The sequence below is a fragment of the Lissotriton vulgaris genome, unplaced genomic scaffold (assembly GCF_964263255.1).
Source record: "Lissotriton vulgaris unplaced genomic scaffold, aLisVul1.2 SCAFFOLD_2828, whole genome shotgun sequence".
Lineage (NCBI taxonomy): Eukaryota > Metazoa > Chordata > Amphibia > Caudata > Salamandridae > Lissotriton > Lissotriton vulgaris.
This window is the reverse complement of record NW_028248544.1, coordinates 262307-284649: the sequence shown is the minus strand read 5'-3', so window position 1 is coordinate 284649 and position 22343 is coordinate 262307. Positions and strand designations below refer to the sequence as shown.

Sequence of the window (22343 nt, the reverse complement as noted above, 5' to 3'; positions counted from 1 at the left end):
ATGGATGATATTTCTCAACCAAATCAAACATTTCAAAAGAACTAACAAAGTAACAAAATATTTTTGCAAAATAGCAAATAGGGAACGACTCCACGGGATATATTATTGACCAATCTCATGTGGTCGACTACGTCATTACTTTAGTATTGCTTGATTTGCGGACCGTCGAATTGGAAACTACCCTATGTAACTCACTAAACAAAGTACTAAAAAGGTTTGCCTAGGATTGGCAGGCAGCAGTCCGCAGCACGCAAAGTGACAGCCAAAGTCCATCGTGATTGAAGATCAGCGACAACACTAAAGTTTCCTACTACATTAACCAGTCATTAAAATACTCAAACTATTAATCCACCACTACTATTTCTTCTTATCGCCATGTGTATAAAGGAAGGACTGGACTTGAGTCTGTAGGGGCTGATTTAGAAGGCCCTTGCGGCTCTTTTGCTCCATTGTTGCGTGACTTTTGTGACGCAGCGACAGCACAAAAGAGGCGCAATGGTGCGGCGTATATTAACAACGTGACGCATATGGGAGATGCATCACGTTGTAAAGCCCTGCGCCAATAGGGGGCGTTCCGGCGCAAGGGAGGGCGTTCCTGCGCAGGAACGCATCCTAAAAGTGGCTGAGGGAAATCTACAAGATTTCAATCAGTCACTTTGAGGACAATGATGCGTGACTCAAACCCTGCGCCTGATTGAAGCAGACGTACGGCTTGACGCAGCATTGGGGAGATAGGGCACCCCAGAGCATTGATGGAGCTGCACCATCGTTGCGACGCAACTCCAGCAATGCGCCGCCTTTACGGCACAGATGCGTAACGCTTTGGTGACGTTTTGGGCCCATGGCGCGCCGCATTGTAAATACGGCGCACCATGGGTGATGGTGGCGTGACGCACAATTACTGGCGCATCCCTGCAACTTTGCAGGGATGCGCCGGTAATTAAAAATCTGAACCTTAGTGTGTAGCATTACGCAGTTCTTTCAACTACACTCATACATAATTTCACAGGCCAATGAAATGAACACAAAATCTAAAACAAATAAGCATAGTAGCAACACTACTGAGAAGGAGGAGAGCAGTGTACCTGAAATGCACAGAAGATTTTGAAATAAAATTTACCTACAATGTAATGAGCAGCATTATTGCTCTTGGTAAAAAACAAAAATTTGCAATATAATAACACAGCAGGAGAAAACATAGTAGTAAAGACATAGCTACTACTACTCACCAAGCCCGGGGATCTCAAGGCCAAGGAGGTCGAGCAGATCTCGCTCACGGGTCAGGACATCCGTCCAGCGGTGGGTGGCCTGGTTGTAGGTGCGCCAGACCAGAGAGTGGTGGTAAATGGCCTGGCACACCTTCTCCCACCGCTTCCGGCGCTCCCGGGCCCCGTACCCGGCACTGATCTTGCCGCCTCCCATGATGGTCCTGGGGAGGCGGCGCTGAACATAAAAAACGAGTTGGGCCACCTCCTCCGGGCTAAAGATCTCCCGTGGACGTAGAAACAACATAATTCGCGACCGTTGCGCGCCGAAATGTAAGTTCGCAATTGCGAACTGGTACGAAACCCTCGCGAACTGGCAGAAATCCTTGCGAACACAAAAAAAAAAAATTCGCAAGAATTCGCGGATTTTGCGGATTGCGAGTTCGCAAATTTGCAAAATTCGCGAACGCGAGATTCGCAAAATTCACCCATACTTATATGCGCCTACGTTCGCGCCGCGTGTGCACCCCGGAAGCACCTATGTTCGCGCCGTGTATGCGCACCCGGAAGCGCTCCGGTGCGTGCAGCGTCAGCGCGTCAAGTCATGTGACCTTAAAATAACACTTTTCATTGGTTGCTAACAGTTTTTTTTACAAAGAATGAAATCCCCACCCATTTCCTTCACTTCTTCTTTCACTTTTGTGACTGAAAGACCTGCCTTTTTTTCTCTTCGATCTTGCTTGGTTAATCATGGCTGCCAGATCATCCAGCAGTGAAGATGAGCCTGAATTCATCGATGAAGAGCCTCCTCAGCCAAAGGTGAAAGAGCATTTCATCTGGAAATTTTTTTCCATACCAGATGGACAGAAAAAGGTGAATGCTCCAAAAGTGGAGTGCAGGATCTGCAAAAAAGTCCTGTCACGGGGTGACCCCAAAAAGAAATATTCTTTTGGGAACTTCACAATGATACGCCATGTGTAGAGGAGGCACCCCTAGAATTTTGCCCGGGAAAGTGTCAGGGCTCTGGCACAAGAGGTTCCCAGTGATGGGGCCTCTACATCCACCGGAGGAGTAACTACTTCTGTGAGGGGGCGAACGCAGGAGCTGGTTCCAAATATACAACCTGCATTCAACAAAGGTGTCCTGAAATGCAGATACTGCGATCAACTCCTTACCTTTGGGGAGCAAAGTGTCCTGCTCATGGTTCAAGCATTGGAGAACCATCGCTGCTGAGAGAGCGCAAATTAAGTAAAATGTAGAGGTGCATCATATTTACAAGCACGTTGCACCAGTTTAGTTAAAGGAACATATAGGAGTGTCGAATTTATAGAGTGCATACATATAAGAGTGTTTAATTAATACAGAGTGCATATATCAGTATGAAAAGCTAATGTAGGAGTGTTTAGAGATGTTAAAATGATATTAAATTCCATGTTATGTGTCTGTTGCAGAGGAGAATGTAATGCTGCTAAACGTAGAAATGTGTAGGCCTCATGGCAGTTCACTGAGAAAGAATACGTGCCTTTACAATTTCACATGATATGGATTACTGTTGTCATAATTCAAAGTATTATTGATCATAGAACTGAAAATATACGTTTTATAGAAGTGTTCCCTATAACCAGTTGTGTGTAATAAGTTAGAATACTGTTTAGGCTGAGAAATAAAGGTTCATAGTGTGCACAGGCCTGTTTCATGTAATTCTAGTAGGCCTGAAGAGATAAGGTCGTTTCTTTTGATCTGCATGTGCTAGTTAGAATCAGGTCGTGTTAAGCATAAATCGTGGACCATGCTTGAAGGTTTACGACTTGTGAGATAAGCTGGAGGCCGGAATTTGGGGCCCACTTCATGGGTGTCTGTTTGCAGGTGCGAGGGGGTTCCAATCAAGAGAGTGATGAATAGAGCTCTCTTCTGGGAGACAGGCACAGGCCTGGAGGAGGGTTCAGGAATTTCCTGGGGGGTACCGTCTTGCCGGAGAAGAGCCTGAGAAGCAAGGTCAACGCTAATGATGAGCCCAGAGGAGTATCAGCATGGAAAAAGCCAGAACCAACACCACGTGAGGGGTGTACGTGAGGGGCGTCTCTGAGGGGCGTTTCTACTGTAATTGTGATTTTGTATTAGGGACAGCACCCCTAGGTGGAGGTAGAGCAGATGGCCTGAGGAACCTAAGAGAGCGGATGGGTAGGCAGATAGTTCATAACTGCGATGCACAGATTTACAACAAAGACTAAGGGATAAGTGAGTGATCTTCTTTGGAAGTCACCACGGCTGACACCTTTTTAGGTTAAGATCTTGCTAAGTAGGGATGTCACTTAGTCTAGTGTAGGGACAGTCTAATTTGGATTTTCTTTCCCTTTTGTAAATGTCGCACAAGTTACAATTTGTGTCTATTCTTGCAACCATGATAATCTTTGAATTAGTTTTGGTGGTATTCTTCTGTCGCCTAAGAGCATTTAGAGAATTCATGTTTGTACTAATGCCAGTGTATCTTTTGAACCTTATATTGAGATGTTTTTATCTCCAGTTATCTTTGGCTTTATAATAAAACTTTTAAAACTTATTCGTAGTAAGTGGTTCTTCAGAGTTGTGTAGAGTCTTAAATTGAATAACCTAGTAGTGGATTGCTTTTTACTCTATGACAGGTAACAAAGGTTCAGTCGACCTGAGTTGGGATCTAGATCTATAGTGATCTGATAAGAGATCAAAAATCCCGCCGTAACAGTTGGTAGCAGAGTAGGATGGTTACCTTCTAGAGGAAGGTGATCTAGACTAAGTTAAGATTACCCCGAGGCCCCTAGAGTTCGAGAGATGAGCAGCAGAAGAATCGCCTGCCGAAGAAGGTGCTGACGGTGCGAGAGAAAAGCAGCAGAGTCGGACGAGAGTGAGTATAATAAGGGTCATGCGTTGTCAGATTGCGGTGTTTTGTGTTGTATCTGTATTGTAATGTCATGCAGAGTTGAATGCCTGTAGTGTGATTGAGGGAGGGTTGTGAGCGCGCGCAACCTGGAGAAAATCTTAAGTTCAGAGAAGAGCTTAAGTGGTTCGGGTGTATCGAACATCCAGAGTAATTGTCGACCATTGTAAAGGGGGTCATGAGGTACCATTGATCGCCCGCAGGACCGTGATAGGGGGAACGCAAGAGTGAGTGTATGGGTAACGGACGCAGGTCGGAAGTTACTGTGTGTAAGTAACCTATCAGTCAAGGCGATTGTCTGGACGTTCACGGAAAGACATTTCGTCAGTTAAGGTGACAATTACAGTTAGACTGTGGGCGTACAGTCAAGAAAAGTGATCGCTTGGTCGGAAGTAATAGTTTTTCAGGGTATGAATGGGACGCATGCATGACCCGGAGACGAGCTGAGAGAGGAGGGGAACTGCTGCGAAAGGGAAACGAGTGACGTCAGAGAGAGCCGCGCTGTGATAGGCCGGTTGGTGTGAAACCGTGCTGTGATAGGCCGGTTGACGCGAACCGCGCTGTGATAGGCCGGTTGGTGTGAAGCCGCGCTGGGATAGGCCGGTTAGCGAGAGCCACGCTGGGATTGGTGGATTGTCATCAGGAAGTAAACGAACGCAGGGAAATAAGGAAAAATTGTAGATTTTGAACATGAAGTGTTTTAAATGCTTGAGAGCGATCTTTAAGAGAAAAAGGAGAGAATCTTATTACGGGGAAGAGGCCCCGCCAGAGGGTACACCAGCACATTATATGGCTACGAATGTTGGGTTGCATACTATACTGTGGCTTAGTACTTGGAGTAAAATTACAGAAGGAAACGAGGAACTGACTTTTCCGAAATACGGAACGTTTAGATTCGAAGTGTTGCACCAGCTAAAAGCAGTTATGTCTTCATTGAGACCTTTGCCTAGACCAACACAGTTTGAGGCCCTTAATGCGTGGATTAGGGCGGCGCACGACAGGAATCAGAACAGGCATCAAGAAAGGGTGAGACGATCGGTAAGAGCAGTACAAGATGCCAAATGGGATGCGGAAACCAAGAAATGGAGGGTACAGACTATTGAAGTGGATAAGTTGTACCCAGTGAGAGAGGTTACAGGAGAAAAGAGAACCCCAGAGGAGGATGACGAGAGCGAGTCAGAGGATAGCCTAATAAATAGGTTGTTGATAGATAGACCGCCTCCGTACAATAGGGAGATGGAAGGTATCAAGCTCCCAAGGGAAGATAGGGTTGGCATAGAGGAGAATAGACCACTCCCTATAACGGATCGGGTACCTACCAGAGGTGAGGAAACACCTCAACCTAGTCCTGTACAGAGGGTAGTCGGAAGGTTTGTGGTGCAGAAGGTGCCAGCAACGGAGTGTGTTGAGTCTCATGGATTGCCAGATGCTCTTCAAGTACCCGTTACCATAGGTCCTATAGTGTCGGTTTATAACCCAGAGAAAGTGCGAGAGGAGGAACAGGTACGGCTAGACAGAGAAAGAGCTGAAATGGAAAGAAGGAACAACATGACAAATGCCTGGAGGCAATTGCCAGGACCGACAAAATGGAGCACCCCATTGGATTCAGCAGTGGATCCCATAACAGAACAGGGGGGTCAGAGAGGACCGATGGATCTGAGAGGACCACGGCCGAAATCCTTTAAGGAGTTGAGGGCTGACTTGAGGGAATGGGATGCTGCCACGGAAACACAGAGTAACAGGTCAAGAGCGGAAGCTGAATGGGGAAGTCGAGGCAATGGGACCTTGTCTCACTGCGGGGCTAGCGAAAGCGGTCAGGAGTGGGACAGTAAGAGTCAGGAGAGTAGAGGAGCTACCCGTCATATCCACGGTGGAAGTAGGCAGGAGCAGGAAGGTAGAAGTACAGAATGTGGAGGGGCGTCTCGTCTCATTCACAGTGAGGGAGACCGAAGGACGCAGTGAGGGAGACCGAAGGACGCAGAGAAGAGTACAGGGATAGCTTTAAGTGCACCCTCCATGCACCTGGCGATAACATACAGCATTGGGATCGTGGGAACATGGGGAGCCGCGAAGGGTCTTGCCATGCGTCGAGCGATCATGGACAGCAGGGGAATTGCGAAAGCATGGGGAATAATGGAGTGTCTTACCATGCACCTAGAGAAACCAGGCAGAATGGGAAAGGTGGGACTATGGGGAGTAGAGAAGTGTTTCACCATATACCAAGAGAGGATAGAACTGCATGGGACCTGGAGAGATGGGAGCATGGGAGGACTCCCCATAACACGCCTGAGCCCAGACGTAGGACTCAGAGCTGTGATGGGAGAGACGTAAATGGGCTCTCTAGAGACAGCACACTGAAAGCTGTGATAAAGGCAAAAAGGCTCGATGTGACCAGTTTAAAATCTGACCTGGACGCGATAATAGATGGTACGTTGCCTTTAGAAAGGATTGACATGTACGAGCAAGATGAGGTGCTGTTTATAGCAAAGGATATTACTCGGAAGGCAAGAGCAACTCAAGAGAAATTGTCTGAACTGGCAGACAAGTATATGGTAGACTTGTCGAGAACAAAGGCATTACAGGGTAACCATAGGTTGCATTATTCAGATCAGGACCTGGATGAGAGGAGGACAATTGGATTAAAAACACACATAAGGGAACTGATCACAGGAATAAGAGCATGGAGAGATCTGGATAAATGGGAAGAAAGGTGGTCCAAGAAAGGGACTGTCAGGCGGAGCGCGATTGTGATGTCCCCGGAGCGAGGGCCACTGCGGATGGAGGCATTCCCTTTGCGAGAAATAGCGAATGGGAGTTATGTACATGTGCCCTGGAGTAGGGGAGATTTGGCTGCGTTTACCAACTCATTTCCGAAGTTAAGAGAGAATCCTGTAGAATGGTACAAACAGGTAGAGAGGTTTGTTAAGATTTCTAAAGTACTGTGGATTGATTTGAACACTTTATTCGACATTGTGGTCCCAGGAGCCTTGTGGACAGCATGCAAAGTTAGTGTTGAATGGCCCACAGCAGAACCAAAAAGAGATGCTCGTACTAATGGTCCGTCAGAAAGAGTAATGATAAAATATGAAAAGGTGATGACATGGCTGAAAGAGAAGGTGCCACCGCAGGATATAGATTGGGTGAAAATAGACCGAACTAGACAGGAACCCAAGGAGACAGTCCATGAATTTTATGAGCGATTGCTGAAAACGTTCAAACAATACAGTGGATTAGATGTAATGGATCCCAAAGACATAGGACAATTTGTATCGAAGTTCGTTTTGGGGTTGAGACCTGATATTTGTTTGATGATTCAGCAACACTTAATTTGCTGGCAAAACAAGCCATTGGATGAAATTTTGAGATACGCAAGGTATTGCAGTGATGAAATAGATTCCAAAGCAAAGAAACTTAAGGAGAAGTTGATGATGGTTCAGATGCAGTCGGCTGGAAAGGGTGGACAGCAGCAACAGGGAACAGGGACGATGGGAAGTAGATCAAATAGTCAGAATAGAGACAACGAGGAAAATCCGAGACCTAGAATAGACTTTGCTACATTGAAAAAGACGACAAAGTGTCACCAGTGTCACCAGGTGGGACATTGGAAACGCGAGTGTCCCTATAACCCTGAAAACGGAGAATTGGAAGTAGAGGAGGAGGAAGTTCAGACCGTTCCAGTCCAAGGGGTGATAGTACCAAAGGGTAAGGTGGCCAAAGGGGGGACTTCGGCTCCTCGAGCTCAGTTCCCGCAACCACCAAAGATTATGACAGGGGGCAAGACCTATAGACAAATGCCTCTTTTAGTAGGAGGAGAAGAGTGTTACTACGTTGATCCACTGACTGGACGGCGTGTGAGTAGAGAGGAGGACTGTACCCTCGGGGCAGTTCTAGAGGTGGACCAAAGAGGACCGTTTGTTGAGGCTGAAGGGGCGGGGTGTCCTACGACATTCTTAGTAGATACCGGAGCTACTCGATCAACTTTGATATCAGCCGTGGTTCCGGACCTGCCAATGTCGGGGGAAACAATTCAAGTGGTAGGAGTCGCAAATAGGAGAATGACTAACCCTTTGACGGAACCAGTGCTAGTGAGAATAGGAAACTACAGCGATGAACATCAGTTTGTAGTATGTGATTCTAGCCCTGTGTGTCTGTTAGGAAGAGACTTATTGTGCAAACTAAATTGCACAATATACTGCACGCCTCAGGGAGTAGAGGTACAGACTAACGACGATGATGCCACCTTTAAAGTTGCAAATTCAAGAGTTTGCGTAGAACTGTATCCTACCCTGACGGTGGAAGAGCTCCCTTGGGACTTAAGAGATACTGTGTCATCTGAAGTATGGGATTTCACTGGAGAAGAGATAGGATTGATTAAAGGAGTAGAACCAGTGAAAATAATGATAAAACCAAATGTTGAATATCCAAGAACACCTCAATACAAATTGACCCTGGAGACGATTGCAGGAATAAAACCCGTGATCGACTCCATGATTAAGCAGGGAATACTGAAGGAAATCGTGGGTAGTCCATGCAACTCCCCGATTATGGGTTTGCAGAAACCTAGCGGGAAATTTAGAATAGTACAGGATCTTCGAAAGGTTAATAGCATAGTTGTTTCATGTTGTCCAGTGGTACCGAATCCATCAGTGATATTGTTTCAGATACCATTCCAAGCTGAGTGGTTCACAGTGATAGATCTTTGCCAGGCTTTCTTTTCAATTCCATTAGATGAGGAGAGCCAGTTTCTTTTTGCATTTAAGCTGGAAAATCGTGTCTTAACATGGTGTCGTATCCCACAGGGGTATACAGAAAGCCCATCGATTTTCAACCAGCTACTGAAGAAAAATCTTGAAAGTCTAGTACTACCACAGAACTCGGTTCTAGTTCAGTACATAGACGACCTACTTGTTGCGTCAGGAACAGAAGAAGCTTGTAAGATAGACACCATCGCCTTGCTGAACCATTTAGCTGAAAATGGGCATAAGGTGTCTCCGAGCAAATTGCAGTACTGTCTGACAGAAGTACAGTACTTGGGTCACCGAATTGAAAAAGGAAAGCGGAAGGTGTCACCAGACAGGATACAGGCGATCATGAAGATGAATTTGCCTACGACACAAAGAGAGGTCAGGATGTTCCTAGGAATGGTTGGTTATTGCCGACAGTGGATAGCTAACTTTTCCCTGAAAGCAAAACCCTTACAAAAACTGACGCACAAGGAGGTGAGTGATCCGGTACCATGGCACAAGAATTGTTTGATGTCGTTCCTACAGCTGAGAGAGGACTTGTGCCGTGCTCCAGCTTTGGGAATGCCAGATTATGAAAAACCAATTTTACTTTACTGTTGCGAAAGAGAAGGTTGTGCTTTGTCAGTCCTAGCACAAATTCATGGAAATGCCCGTAGACCAGTTGCATATTTTTCGGCTACTTTAGACCCAGTAGCCGCAGCGTTGCCCGGATGTCTCAAATCCGTTGCTGCAACGGGTGTCAGCATTGAAAGGTGTGAAAGCATTGTGAAGGGACATCAATTAGTGGTGTATGTACCTCATTCTGTAGAACTGTTAATGACCAGGACCAAGACACAGCACTTGACCAATAATAGGCTCACGCGCTACGAGCAAGTAATTCTTGCTGCGGAGAACGTGACCCTTAAGAGGTGCTCTGTTTTGAATCCTGCCACTTTGATGCCACTTCCTAATGATATAGAAGACGAAGAATGTGAAGATCACGATTGCCTTGATGTGACTGAACTATGCACCAAGCCAAGACCAGATATTGTGGATGAGCCGTTGATGACCCTGATGAAATTTTCTTTGTTGATGGCTCATGTGTAAGAGACGATACTGGTCAGTTGAGAGCAGCTTATACTGTTTGCACCATTACTGGAGTTGTGGAAGCCGCTTGCCTGGAAGGAGTACACTCCGCTCAGGTAGCCGAAATCATTGCATTGACACGTGCCTGTTTATCAGGTAGCAAAATTCGAGTCACCATTTACACAGATAGCCAATATGGTTTCGGTGTAGTTCATGACTTTGGGCAATTGTGGTCTCAGAGAGGTTACATGACCTCCTCAGGTTCGCCTATTCGAAATGGGGAGTTTGTGCGACTATTGTTAGAAGCGTTACAAGGTCCGGCAGCAATTGCCATTGTTAAATGTGCAGCACACACCAAAGGTACATATTTTGTGTCCCAAGGAAATCGTTATGCCGACGAGGTCGCTCGCTACTGTGCGGAGCAAGGATACTCTTTCACGGAAGTGGAAGTGGGTGGGACACAGGAAAAGACAGAGTTAAACATGATGCTAGAAACAGTTGATACTTGGGATGATTTAAAAGGCATGCAAGAGAACGCATCTGATTTTGAGAAAAAGGCATGGGAAACTGCAGGTTGTGTAAAAAGTGAAATGGATTTGTGGATTTCAGCAGATGGAAGGGCAGTATTACCAAATGAATTAGTGAGTCCTATGGCACGACAGATACATGGTCCAGTACATTTAGGAAGAGATGCCATGCTGCGGATATTTAGGCAGACTTGGTACAACCCAAAGTTTAGAGTAGCCGCAGAAGCAGTGTGTCAAAGGTGTGTAACGTGTCAGCAATTGAATGTAGGGAAAAGGACACCAGTTACACTGAGTCACATTGGGAGGTCTGGTGGGCCTTTCAACCGAATGCAATTAGACTTTATTGAGATGCCAAAATGCAACCGCCTCAGGTATGTTCTGCTGGTTGTATGCATATTTTCCAGTTGGGTCGAGGCATACCCTACACGCAGGTGCGATACACTCACAGTAGCAAAGTTGTTGCTTAGAGAGTTAATACCACGCTTCGGGGTGCCAACCTCTTTGGAATCAGACAGAGGGACACATTTCAACAGTGAAGTTGTGAAGATGCTTTGCTCTGCATTAAATATTGATCAGAAGTTGCACTGTAGCTATCGACCAGAGGCTTCGGGAATCGTGGAGCAGATAAATGGAACTATAAAATCCCGAATGGCCAAAGTGTGTTCATCGACGTCCTTAAGCTGGCCTGATGCTCTGCCCTTGGTACTCATGAGTATACGTAGCACACCAGACAGGAGAACAGGCCTCTCCCCACACAAGGTTCTAATGGGGAGGGCAATGAGACTTCCATCTGTTCCAACTACAGCTTTGTTGAATATCACAGATGATCTGATCCTGGATTATTGCAAGGGACTTTCTGATGTCATTCATTCTGTGTCTCTTCAGGTGCAGGCTGCTGAAATTCCATCTTCCAGAGACCTATGTCACGACCTGTGCCCTGGTGACTGGGTGCTGGTGAAGAAGCATGTCCGTAAGAACTGCCTAGACTAGCGTTGGAAGGGGCCCTACCAGATAATTCTGACAACGAATACTGCCGTGAAGTGTGGTGGGCTGCCAAATTGGATTCACGCCTCCCATACTCGAAGAGTTCCAGCACCCCTGGAAGAAACAGCTCCTCTCACAGATGAAAATCCAGTTGTGGACGGTGAACCATTAGAAGCTGTGGACGGCGAACCACTAGAGGGGATCAGTCAAGCTGTGGGGGTGTTGGAGGAAGCTGGGAGTGCTTCAGATCAAGCGGAAGAAAGACAAGACAACAGTGAAACTGAAGTTGCCACAGAAGGAGAAAGTTGCTGTGAATACGGCTCAGACACTGATCAAGCCAAAAGTGATCAAGAACCGAGTGTGAGGACAAGAAATAGGAGAACAAGGCGTGGAGAAGCTAGTTGGCCTGAAAGGAAGAAGAGGCTGAGCTTGAAGCCAACTCCAGAGAGAACTCTTGCTCCTATATCTGAAGACTCAGATCTGGATGAAGGTGCACAGAATCAAGAACAGGAGGGTCCAAGAAGAACAAGGAGGGTGCGAGTGCCCTGCAGAAGATACGCCACTCCTGAGTGGACCTACCTAGGAGCAGATGTCTAGTGCACGGAGATCCGGGAGGGTGAGGGAAGTGACAGTGACCAGTACTGACCCAATCATAACATTGGAAGTGGTGTTGTTGGTACCTGGACTTGAGATCGAAGGGTTGCTGACACTCACTGTCCCCAATCCTCCTTATCTGAGCAGAATAAGAGAACTGGTTTTAAACAGAGTAGAATTTCCGACTTTTGGTCCAACGATACCAGCACTCGAGGAGATCATTCTTCGCTTAGAAATTTTAGAATACGTGATTAGAGCCGCTGGAACACGCATGATTACAGACTGTTAAAGACTTTGTAAATGAACAGATTGAGAGATAACCTAGCGCCAAGTGGAAGAAGAAGAAATTTAGGGACTTTTCCATTTAGTGGACGGAGAAGGGCTAGGGTTGTCTGTTGCTATAATTCAAAAGACTGATCTTGCAAAAGGGATTATCAGCTTCCAGGTGTGGTTCGAAAAGACCGAATAAGCAAAGAAAACACTGTTGAAGGAGCAAAGAAAAGAGACTTTGTGTTGTAGCAGAAAAATAGAACTACACTGTCTTGAGATCATGGAGGCCGGCAACCCGAACCGCAAGGCAAAATGCATAGTAGGCACACTTTTAGTGGGAGTAATTTTTCTTATAGTTTTAGTAGTTACTGTATCATATATATAGGCTTTCCTGTTTTCAGTTTCTATTTTTGGCAAATACTGGTGGGGTTTTTTCAGTGTTTTCAAATGATTTCTCTATCTTAAAAAACAGTTGTTATCAGTGGTTACACATTTTCGCGTCACTAAAAACAACAGAAAAAGTGTTTTTCCGGGTTATGGAACGTTTTGCTCCTATTATTGCTTGCTTTCTGCACTGATAGAACATGGTATATAGACAGTGTACATATAGTGTATATGAGGTCCAAATAGATTTTTGCAAATTAATCTTATTGTAGTATACCATACAATACTTCTTCAGTGAGTCTTTGGTCATGTGCGCTTGCTCTTTCCTTCCCATGCAAACTTCTGTGAAAAGGCCCTCTCAACATTGGCACTTGAGACGGGCAACGCCAAAACAGGCAGTACACAATTTGTTAACTCTGGCCACTGACATAGCTTTCCATGCCAAAATTGGTGCACTTGAAGATTACGATTCTCAGGGCAGGTTCTGCAACATTTTCATTGAGCTGGGTGGTTATACCCCAGAGTTATTGAAGCAGTCAAAAATGAAGTAGCACTTTTGAAACTACGGAGGAAATTCCCCTTTACTGAAGGCATCTAGAACTTGTACAGATTACGAGAGTGAGGTTTCATTGACTTCAAATGTCATTGTGGGAGAAGGGACATTTCTATGTATCATTGCAAACCATTTCTCATACATTGTAAAATAAACATTCCTGAATTGCTCTTCAACATTGCTTTGCTTACCAAGTGGCAAGCACTCTAACATGGAACATGTTGCAGTGCCAAAGTCACTAAAGGTGTCGCCCAGTCTACCCTCAAGAAGATGTTTCACATCTACACCAATTATGCAGAACACTTGGCAGACAAGGGTTTTTTCAGACTCTAGATTTTTATCATGCCCACTACAGCAGTTATGTTTTCCTGTAAAAATCTAATAATGCAGTAGAGTGTACTTTTTTCACATCACTATCAATACGCGACCAAAGATCCTCACATTTCTTGCCTTTGACATCATCACTCAGCAAATATTCTGTAAACGGTTGCCACATGGATAATATAGCATTCATAGCCCCTTGGACTGAGAACCATCAGCTAAGGGACAGAGTTGGGATGACACTTTCTTTGATGCCACACAAAGCAGGGAATGATCAATGTTTGCGTTTTAGTTCCTGTGCATAGGAGAACAGTGCACCAGAATGGACTAAAAAGTCAATAGCATTCCTCATTATCTCTGAAGATTGTAAAGATGCTTTCAGCATACCATGTAACAAGTGGCATGGATCTCCTACAGGGAATCACTTCAGCTCGGGTATCAATTTTGAAAGGTCTTCACACAACTTTTTCATATACGTAGCTGAATCACTGCAAATACAAACAATATCTCTCAAATCTTTGTTGAACTTGGAAATAACCTTTTTTGCAGAGCATTTCAAGTGATAATGCGTTCCATGTTTTCCAAAAGTCTGGTGTCATGTTTTCACCACTATCCCAGAGGCTTGGTGAAAGCGCTGTTTATACATATGCTTGTCACTATACCTTGCATTGAATGTTTAAAACCTGAGGTGTTGGCAATTCACCTACTATCAATACTGACCCACTAGAAACTGTGGGCTGATGTATTCAGGGTTTTTACCCATTCTCTGTGGGTAAATGTGATGATGCATATAAGGAAAGATTCTTATGAAACCAGCCATTTTACCTTTCAGTGAAAGAATCAAATGCAGCCAAATATCAAATATGATTTTGATATTTCCTGATTCTCTACAGTTTATAAAATAATTAAACAAGACCTAAACATGCTTCTAAACCCTGCATCTTTAGACATAAGACCACAAAACTGAAAAAAGCAAAAGGAAGAAGCAACAATATTTTTGTGGCATCCCTAAACAACAAAACTCAAACAGAATAATGTTAGACTAGTCTTTCTCACTGCTAGCTTGTATAACAAAGTTACATTGTATGGGCCTTTCAGAAAGACAAACAATGCCTCTTTCACTCTCTTTTTCCTTTCTTTGAATGGCATTTAGTTTGTGGTTGTGAAGGTGTTTTTTCAGTGTTTATATGTTTTCACTGGGGAGGGCTGATTCTCTTTCAGTGGGGTGTTATCAGTTATTATAGGTTTAAACCTAAAACCCCACAGCCTACATATATAGTGGGACATGAAAATGAAGAGAAGGCAACAAAAGAAGCAAAAGTTGTAGTGATACCGAAACCTACTACTGCTGGTCAAAAGGGGGACAATACAGAGAAAGATAAAGCTTTGCTAGCAGCAGAAGCTCGTAGGTTGCACGTAGATGAATCACAAGGAAATTTCAAATCAAATGCATATGCTAAATTACTTTATGAATACATTGATGCTATGGATGCAAAGGACTGCTATGTCTGCATGCAATTGCCAGCTTCTGTAGACGAAGGTATTAGGTACCATCATCTTCCATTGACTTATGGAATCACATGTAGTTTGTTGCTTAGTATATTTTATGGATTACTATAAGAGTGAAGATCGATTAAGGAAATTTTTCATTCCTTGGAGAACGCTGGATACTTCATATGCCCGAAGAAATAATTTGACTTGTAAAGTGTCAGAAATTGAGAAAAAGTTTATAGGGCAGGTGGATGATCGATATAGGAGGCAGAAGATCCTAAAGGCTTCGGGCCAATGGAAAACAGATTGGACCGAGGAGGAAAAGTCACACAAAAGGAAGGGTAGTAATGGTCCAATAGCTTTAGATCGAGTGCAAAGAGGAAAACTATGTATATACAGGGGTAAAACCTACTATGAGAATGTGTTTGTGGGAGAAGTAAGTTGTGAACATGCTTTCCAAATAGAATACTATACAAAGGATTTTTTGAAGGGAATGCAGGTGATCCCGAATGTATATTTTGTCTGTGGAAGAAATGCATACGTGAAACTACCGGATAATTGGTACGGATCATGTTATTTAGCAATTGTCTTCCCCAAAATATACCATTCTAAGGATCTAGAAATCATAGAGGGAGGAACTCAAGCCAGAGGGAGAATGGATGTAAGCAATGATGAGGTAATTGGGGACGTATTTGGTGCTTTGTTCCCTCTTTTAGGGATAATACTGAATGATGTCAAGATTAGGAGATTGGCAACAGTTGTAGATAGGTTGTCTGCCAGCACTGCTAGATCACTAATGCTGGTGGAGGGAGAGATGCAATCGATAAGGGCAATGGTTCTCCAGAACCGACTTGCTTTAGACGTTCTGTTAGCCAAAGAGGGAGGAGTCTGTAAGGCTTTGAAGGTCCAGGAATGTTGCACTTACATTCCAGACAATTCAAAACCTCTTGAAAAATATATACAGAACATCACTGAAGTTCATCATGAGATAGAGGATCTGACACAGGTGAATGTGTGGGAAAAAGTAGGTCATGGAATGGGTAAAGTTGGAGGTTGGTTTGCCAACCTAGGGAAGGGTTTCATTTGGTACATACTGAAACCTATCATCATAATAGTGATTTGTGTAATCACATTGTGGGGGTTGGTGCGGCTGTATCAATGGTATAGATCAAATAGGTTGCAAAGATCCATGAGAGAACAGGAGCAGAGGTTAGCTGCGATGCAGGATAACCAGTACAGGAGTCTAAGGGCTCTAGAGATGATGAAGCGAGGGAGCACTGCAACGAGTTCTGTTTGATTCAATTCATACCCTCAGGGATGGTGTTGTGATGGTGATGACCTCTAAAGGTCATCAAAGGGGGGAACTGAGAGAGCGCAAATTAAGTAAAATGTAGAGGTGCATCATATTTACAAGCACGTTGCACCAGTTTAGTTAAAGGAACATATAAGAGTGTCGAATTTATAGAGTGCATACATATAAGAGTGTTTAATTAATACAGAGTGCATATATCAGTATGAAAAGCTAATGTAGGAGTGTTTAGAGATGTTAAAATGATATTAAATTCCATGTTATGTGTCTGTTGCAGAGGAGAATGTAATGCTGCTAAACGTAGAAATGTGTAGGCCTCATGGCAGTTCACTGAGAAAGAATACGTGCCTTTACAATTTCACATGATATGGATTACTGTTGTCATAATTCAAAGTATTATTGATCATAGAACTGAAAATATACGTTTTATAGAAGTGTTCCCTATAACCAGTTGTGTGTAATAAGTTAGAATACTGTTTAGGCTGAGAAATAAAGGTTCATAGTGTGCACAGGCCTGTTTCATGTAATTCTAGTAGGCCTGAAGAGATAAGGTCGTTTCTTTTGATCTGCATGTGCTAGTTAGAATCAGGTCGTGTTAAGCATAAATCGTGGACCATGCTCGAAGGTTTACGACTTGTGAGATAAGCTGGAGGCCGGAATTTGTGGCCCACTTCATGGGTGTCCGTTTGCAGGTGCGAGGGGGTTCCAATCAAGAGAGTGATGAATAGAGATCTGTTCTGGGAGACAGGCACAGGCCTGGAGGAGGGTTCAGGAATTTCCTGGGGGGTACCGTCTTGCCAGAGAAGAGCCTGAGAAGCAAGGTCAACGCTAACGATGAGCCCATAGGAGTATCAGCATGGAAAAAGCCAGAACCGACACCACGTGAGGGGTGTACGTGAGGGGCGTCTCTGAGGGGCGTTTCTACTGTAATTGTGATTTTGTATTAGGGACAGCACCCCTGGGTGGAGGTAGAGCAGATGGCCTGAGGAACCTAAGAGAGCGGATGGGTAGGCAGATAGTTCATAACTGCGATGCACAGATTTACAACAAAGACTAAGGGAAAGTGAGTGATCTTCTTTGGAAGTCACCACGGCTGACACCTTTTTAGGTTAAGATCTTGCTAAGTAGGGATGTCACTTAGTCTAGTGTAGGGACAGTCTAATTTGGATTTTCTTTCCCTTTTGTAAATGTCGCACAAGTTACAATTTGTGTCTATTCTTGCAACCTTGACAATCTTTGAATTAGTTTTGGTGGTATTCTTCTGTCGCCTAAGAGCATTTAGAGAATTCATGTTTGTACTAATGCCAGTGTATCTTTTGAACCTTATATTGAGATGTTTGTATCTCCAGTTATCTTTGGCTTTATAATAAAACTTTTAAAACTTATTCGTAGTAAGTGGTTCTTCAGAGTTGTGTAGAGTCTTAAACAGATTAACCTAGTAGTGGATTGCTTTTTACTCTATGACAGGTAACAAATTTTCAGTCAACCTGAGTTGGGATCTAGATCTATAGTGATCTGATAAGAGATCAAAAATCCCGCCGTAACATTGCCATTCCCAGCCCTAATTTTTTTAGGTTTTTTTTGCTCCTGTTGAGCAGTTTCCATTCCCTGTTTTTGTTTCTGTTCTTCAAAAAGAAAAAAGAAGAAAAAAAAAAGTTATTTTCAGAACTACCTCCAATTCTCATCAAAGAGCTATATTCTTAAAAAAATGAAAAAGATTAAGTGAAGTGGAGTGCATTGATAATGGAAAGGAAAATGAGTAAGAAAGAACAGAAAGGTATGAGAGGAGAAAGGAAGTGAAGTAGGGGGACTGAAAGAAGGTGAGTGTTGAGAAGGAAAGTAAGAAGGAGGAGAGTGAATATGGGGAATGTGGATATTCAAAGAAAATGTTGAAAAGGAACGGGGGTGTGGAAGGGTAAGAAAAGATGCATTGCTGGAGTTGCATAATTTTTGTGACACACTCCAGCAATGCATCACTTTTGCTCTTACAGATATGTCTGATATACTGACGTATCTGTAAGTACTTCCGACATAATATGTCATATATTTAATATGACGCATGAGTAGAAGACTGAAGGCCTCATTTATGATGCCCTGCGTCACTTTAACGCCACTGGTGCGTCACTTCTTGTGACGCACCTGTGCTGTAAATAATGCACCTTATTCAGTCATATTTACAAAGTGACGCATCTAGGTAGATGTGTCACTTTGTTAGCCCCTGCGCCACATTATACCTACGTCAGGTGTAATGTATGCAAAAGGGACGTATTGACGCAAGAAAGGGTCGTAGAGGTGACGCAGTGAAATCTATGAGATATCACTGCGTCACTTTTATGACGCTGTTGCGTCCAAATCTTACGCCTGTTTCACAGCAGGCGTGCAGGCCCTTTCACATGGGGCCTGGCCCCATGTGAAAGGATGCATTGCTGGAGTTGCATCATTTTTGAGACACACTCCAGCAATGCATCACTTTTGCGCTTACAGATACGTCTGAAATACTGACGTATCTGTAAGAACTTCCGACATAATACGTCATAAATTTAATATGACGCATGAGTAGAAGACTGAAGGCCTCATTTATGAGGCCATGCGTCACTTTAACGCCACTGGTGCGTCACTTTTTGTGACGCACCAGTGCTGTAAATAATGCACCTTATTCAGTCATATTTACAAAGTGACGCATCTAAGTAGATGTGTCACTTTGTTAGCCCCTGCGCCACATTATACCTACGTCAGGTGTAATGTATGCAAAAGGGACGTATTGACGCAAGAAAGGGTCGGAGAGGTGACGCAGTGAAATCTATGAGATATCACTGCGTCACTTTTATGATGCTGTTGCGTCCAAATCTTACGCCTGTTTCACAGCAGGCGTGCAGGCCCTTTCACATGGGACCTGGCCCCATGTGAAAGGATGCATTGCTGGAGTTTCATCATTTTTGAGAAACACTCCAGCAATGCATCACTTTTGTGCTTACACATACGTCTGAAATACTGACGTATCTGTAAGAACTTCCGACATAATACGTCATAAATTTAATATGACGCATGACTAGAAGACTGAAGGCCTCATTTATGATGCCATGCGTCACTTTAACGCCACCGGAGCGTCACTTTTTGTGACGCATCAGTACAGTAAAAAATGCACCTTATTCAGTCATATTTACAAAGTGAGGCATCTAGGTAGATGCGTCACTTTGTAAGCCCCTGCGCCACATTATACCTACGTCAGGTGTAAAGTATGCAAAAGGGACGTATTGACGCAAGAAAGGGTCATAGAGGTGACGCAGTGAAATCTATGAGATATCACTGCGTCACTTTTATGACGCTGTTGCTTCCAAATCTTACGCCTGTATCACAGCAGGCGTAAGACTGATGCAAGCCCTTTCACATGGCTCCTGGCCCCATGTGAAAGGATGCATTGCTGGAGTTGCATCATTTTTGTGACACACTCCAGCAATGCATCACTTTTGCTCTTACAGATACATCTGAAATACTGACGTATCTGTAAGTACTTCCGACATAATATGTCATATATTTAATATGACGCATGACTAGAAGACTGAAGGCCTCGTTTATAAGGCCATGCGTCACTTTAACACCACCGGTGCGTCACTTTTTGTGACGCACCAGTGCTGTAAATAATGCACCTTATTCAGTCATACTTACAAAGTGACGCATCTAGGTAGATGTGTCACTTTGTTAGCCCCTGCGCCACATTATACCTACGTCAGGTATAATATATGCAAAAGGGACGTATTGACGCAAGAAAGGGTCGTAGAGGTGACGCAGTGAAATCTATGAGATATCACTGCATCACTTTTATGACGCTGTTGCATACAAATCTTACACCTGTTTCACAGCAGGCGTGCAGGCCCTTTCACATGGGGCCTGGCCCCATGTGAAAGGATGCATTGCTGGAGTTGCATCATTTTTGAGACACACTCCAGCAATGCATCACTTTTGCGCTTACACATACGTCTGAAATACTGACGTATCTGTAAGAACTTCCGACATAATACGTCATAAATTTAATATGACGCATGACTAGAAGACTGAAGGCCTCATTTATGAGGTCATGCGTCACTTTAACGCCACCGGAGCGTCACTTTTTGTGACGCACCTGTGCTGCAAAAAATACACCTTATTCAGTCACATCTAGGTAGATGTGTCACTTTGTAAGCCCCTGCGCCACATTATACCTACGTCAGGTGTAATGTATGCAAAAGGGACGTATTGACGCAAGAAAGGGTCGTAGAGGTGACACAGTGAATAAACTGGGTTTTCCCCATGCTACGCTCCCCGGTCCGCTCCCCGGAGCGCGTACCGGGCGCTCCCCACACGCAAATCGGAAAAAAATGTTTTGCCCCGCGGGACCCTATTATAGCCCCACATCAAACCTAGGGGGTCAGGGGGGATCTACCCTGCCCCCTTATGGTCATTTCCCCCTTTTTTTTGCCACCTCTTGTGTCTCGATCCTACCGAGACACAGGATGGTGCCCGCTCCGGACTGTTTCGAATGTTTACAGACACCCGTGAGCCAATCAGATTTCCGTGCGCAAGTCGCGTAGCACGCCCGGTGCACTCCCCGGTGCGCGTACCGGGGCGCGCCTATAGATATATATATTTTTTTTAACCTAAATTACTCAAAATCCACTGCAGCACATATCTTGAGACATAGCTGAGGCACATCGGGCTACCAGTCCCTACAATTTTGCCAAGTTTGGTGGAAAACCATTCAGCCGTTCGGTCTAAAAGTGAGTTTGACCGCCCTATGGAAATTAACATGGGGAAAACATGTTTTGGGACCCCCCTTTTATCTTGGCCCCCGCTTGACGAATCCCCCCGAAACTTTCAAGGAAGAACCGGCGCCAAAGTTATTCCAAATAGAATTTTGAGATTTTGCATTGAAAAAAATCCTAACTATAACTACCTACTGGCAACCGCCAGTAGGTAATATATATATATATATATTGTAGTGTGTTATGAGTATTTTTAGCCATTACCCGCATTATTGTTGGATTTTACCCCAAAACTGTATTTTTCATGTGCATTAAGCTTATTTTTCTATGTGTCAGCAATAGTCTTTCCTCACTTGTTATTATTCACACAATACTGGAGGTTACCACCAGGGGGTGGTAACGGAGGACTAGCAATGTATTTAAAAAAAGTTAGTGAATGTTCAGTTAGTCGCAGCGTGATCAAGGGTACTTGTACTCGAAACGCGTCGCTGATGGTTCTGTGAGAGACTAATAAACCACATTTGCTGATTTCTGTGTTCCTTTCCTTTCCTTTGTTGGCGTGGAGGCGTGGGTCCCGAGCGCAGAGCAAGCGAAGAAGGAAACTTTGGTATTTGCATATCTGAACCGGGAGAGGATTTGCTTCCGTTAAACGGACCCCTTGGCCTTTTGTTGGCAGCCGCTTACAAATCAACTTGCCTGTTTCTCGACTGGGAATCTTAGCGGCTGCTCCCGTGATTGCTACGATTTCACCTGTGACTGGCGGCGGTGGAGCAGTTCACTGAGTTGTGTCGGAAGACGCGGAGCAGGGGACAGCTTCCGCCAACCACGAACGGTGAGTGTAAAAAGCACTTCTGTTCACGGCGGCGAAGAGCATATACAGCGTAATTGTAGCGGGCTGGAAGAGATATTAGCCCGCTATTGTCTTTTAAACACACGGAACCTACTATGAACGAGGATGAAATTGACAAACTGCGGGAGGAATCCGCATTAACTTTATTTGACGGGACTAACAGCCGTCCCGCCCAGGCACCAACACAAAGTGGAAGTAACCCTACACAGACTAAGAATGTGAAACAATTATTTGAAGAGTTAGAGAAACTCCGTAAAACCGAGTGCACCAAATGGTGGGAACATAAATCCCTCAGCAAATATGAGGAAGTTGGGCGTGTCCCCCATGGGCTGCGCATATTATTAGCACCAAGCTTCGACAATCCGGACCCCGCTATGTTACTTGAGTGGGGT

At 44.4% G+C, this 22343-nt stretch overlaps 1 protein-coding gene across 1 annotated transcript; it reads left to right on the top strand.

Moving 5' to 3' along the window:
• The first annotated feature begins 6242 nt into the window (after positions 1 to 6242).
• LOC147664063 (uncharacterized) lies at positions 6243 to 21883 on the top strand. The gene is made up of 2 exons (XM_086950010.1): positions 6243 to 7405; positions 21778 to 21883. The coding sequence occupies exons 1-2, from the start codon at positions 6243 to 6245 to the stop codon at positions 21881 to 21883; spliced, it is 1269 nt and encodes a 422-aa protein (XP_086806136.1).
• Positions 21884 to 22343: the final 460 nt, after the last annotated feature.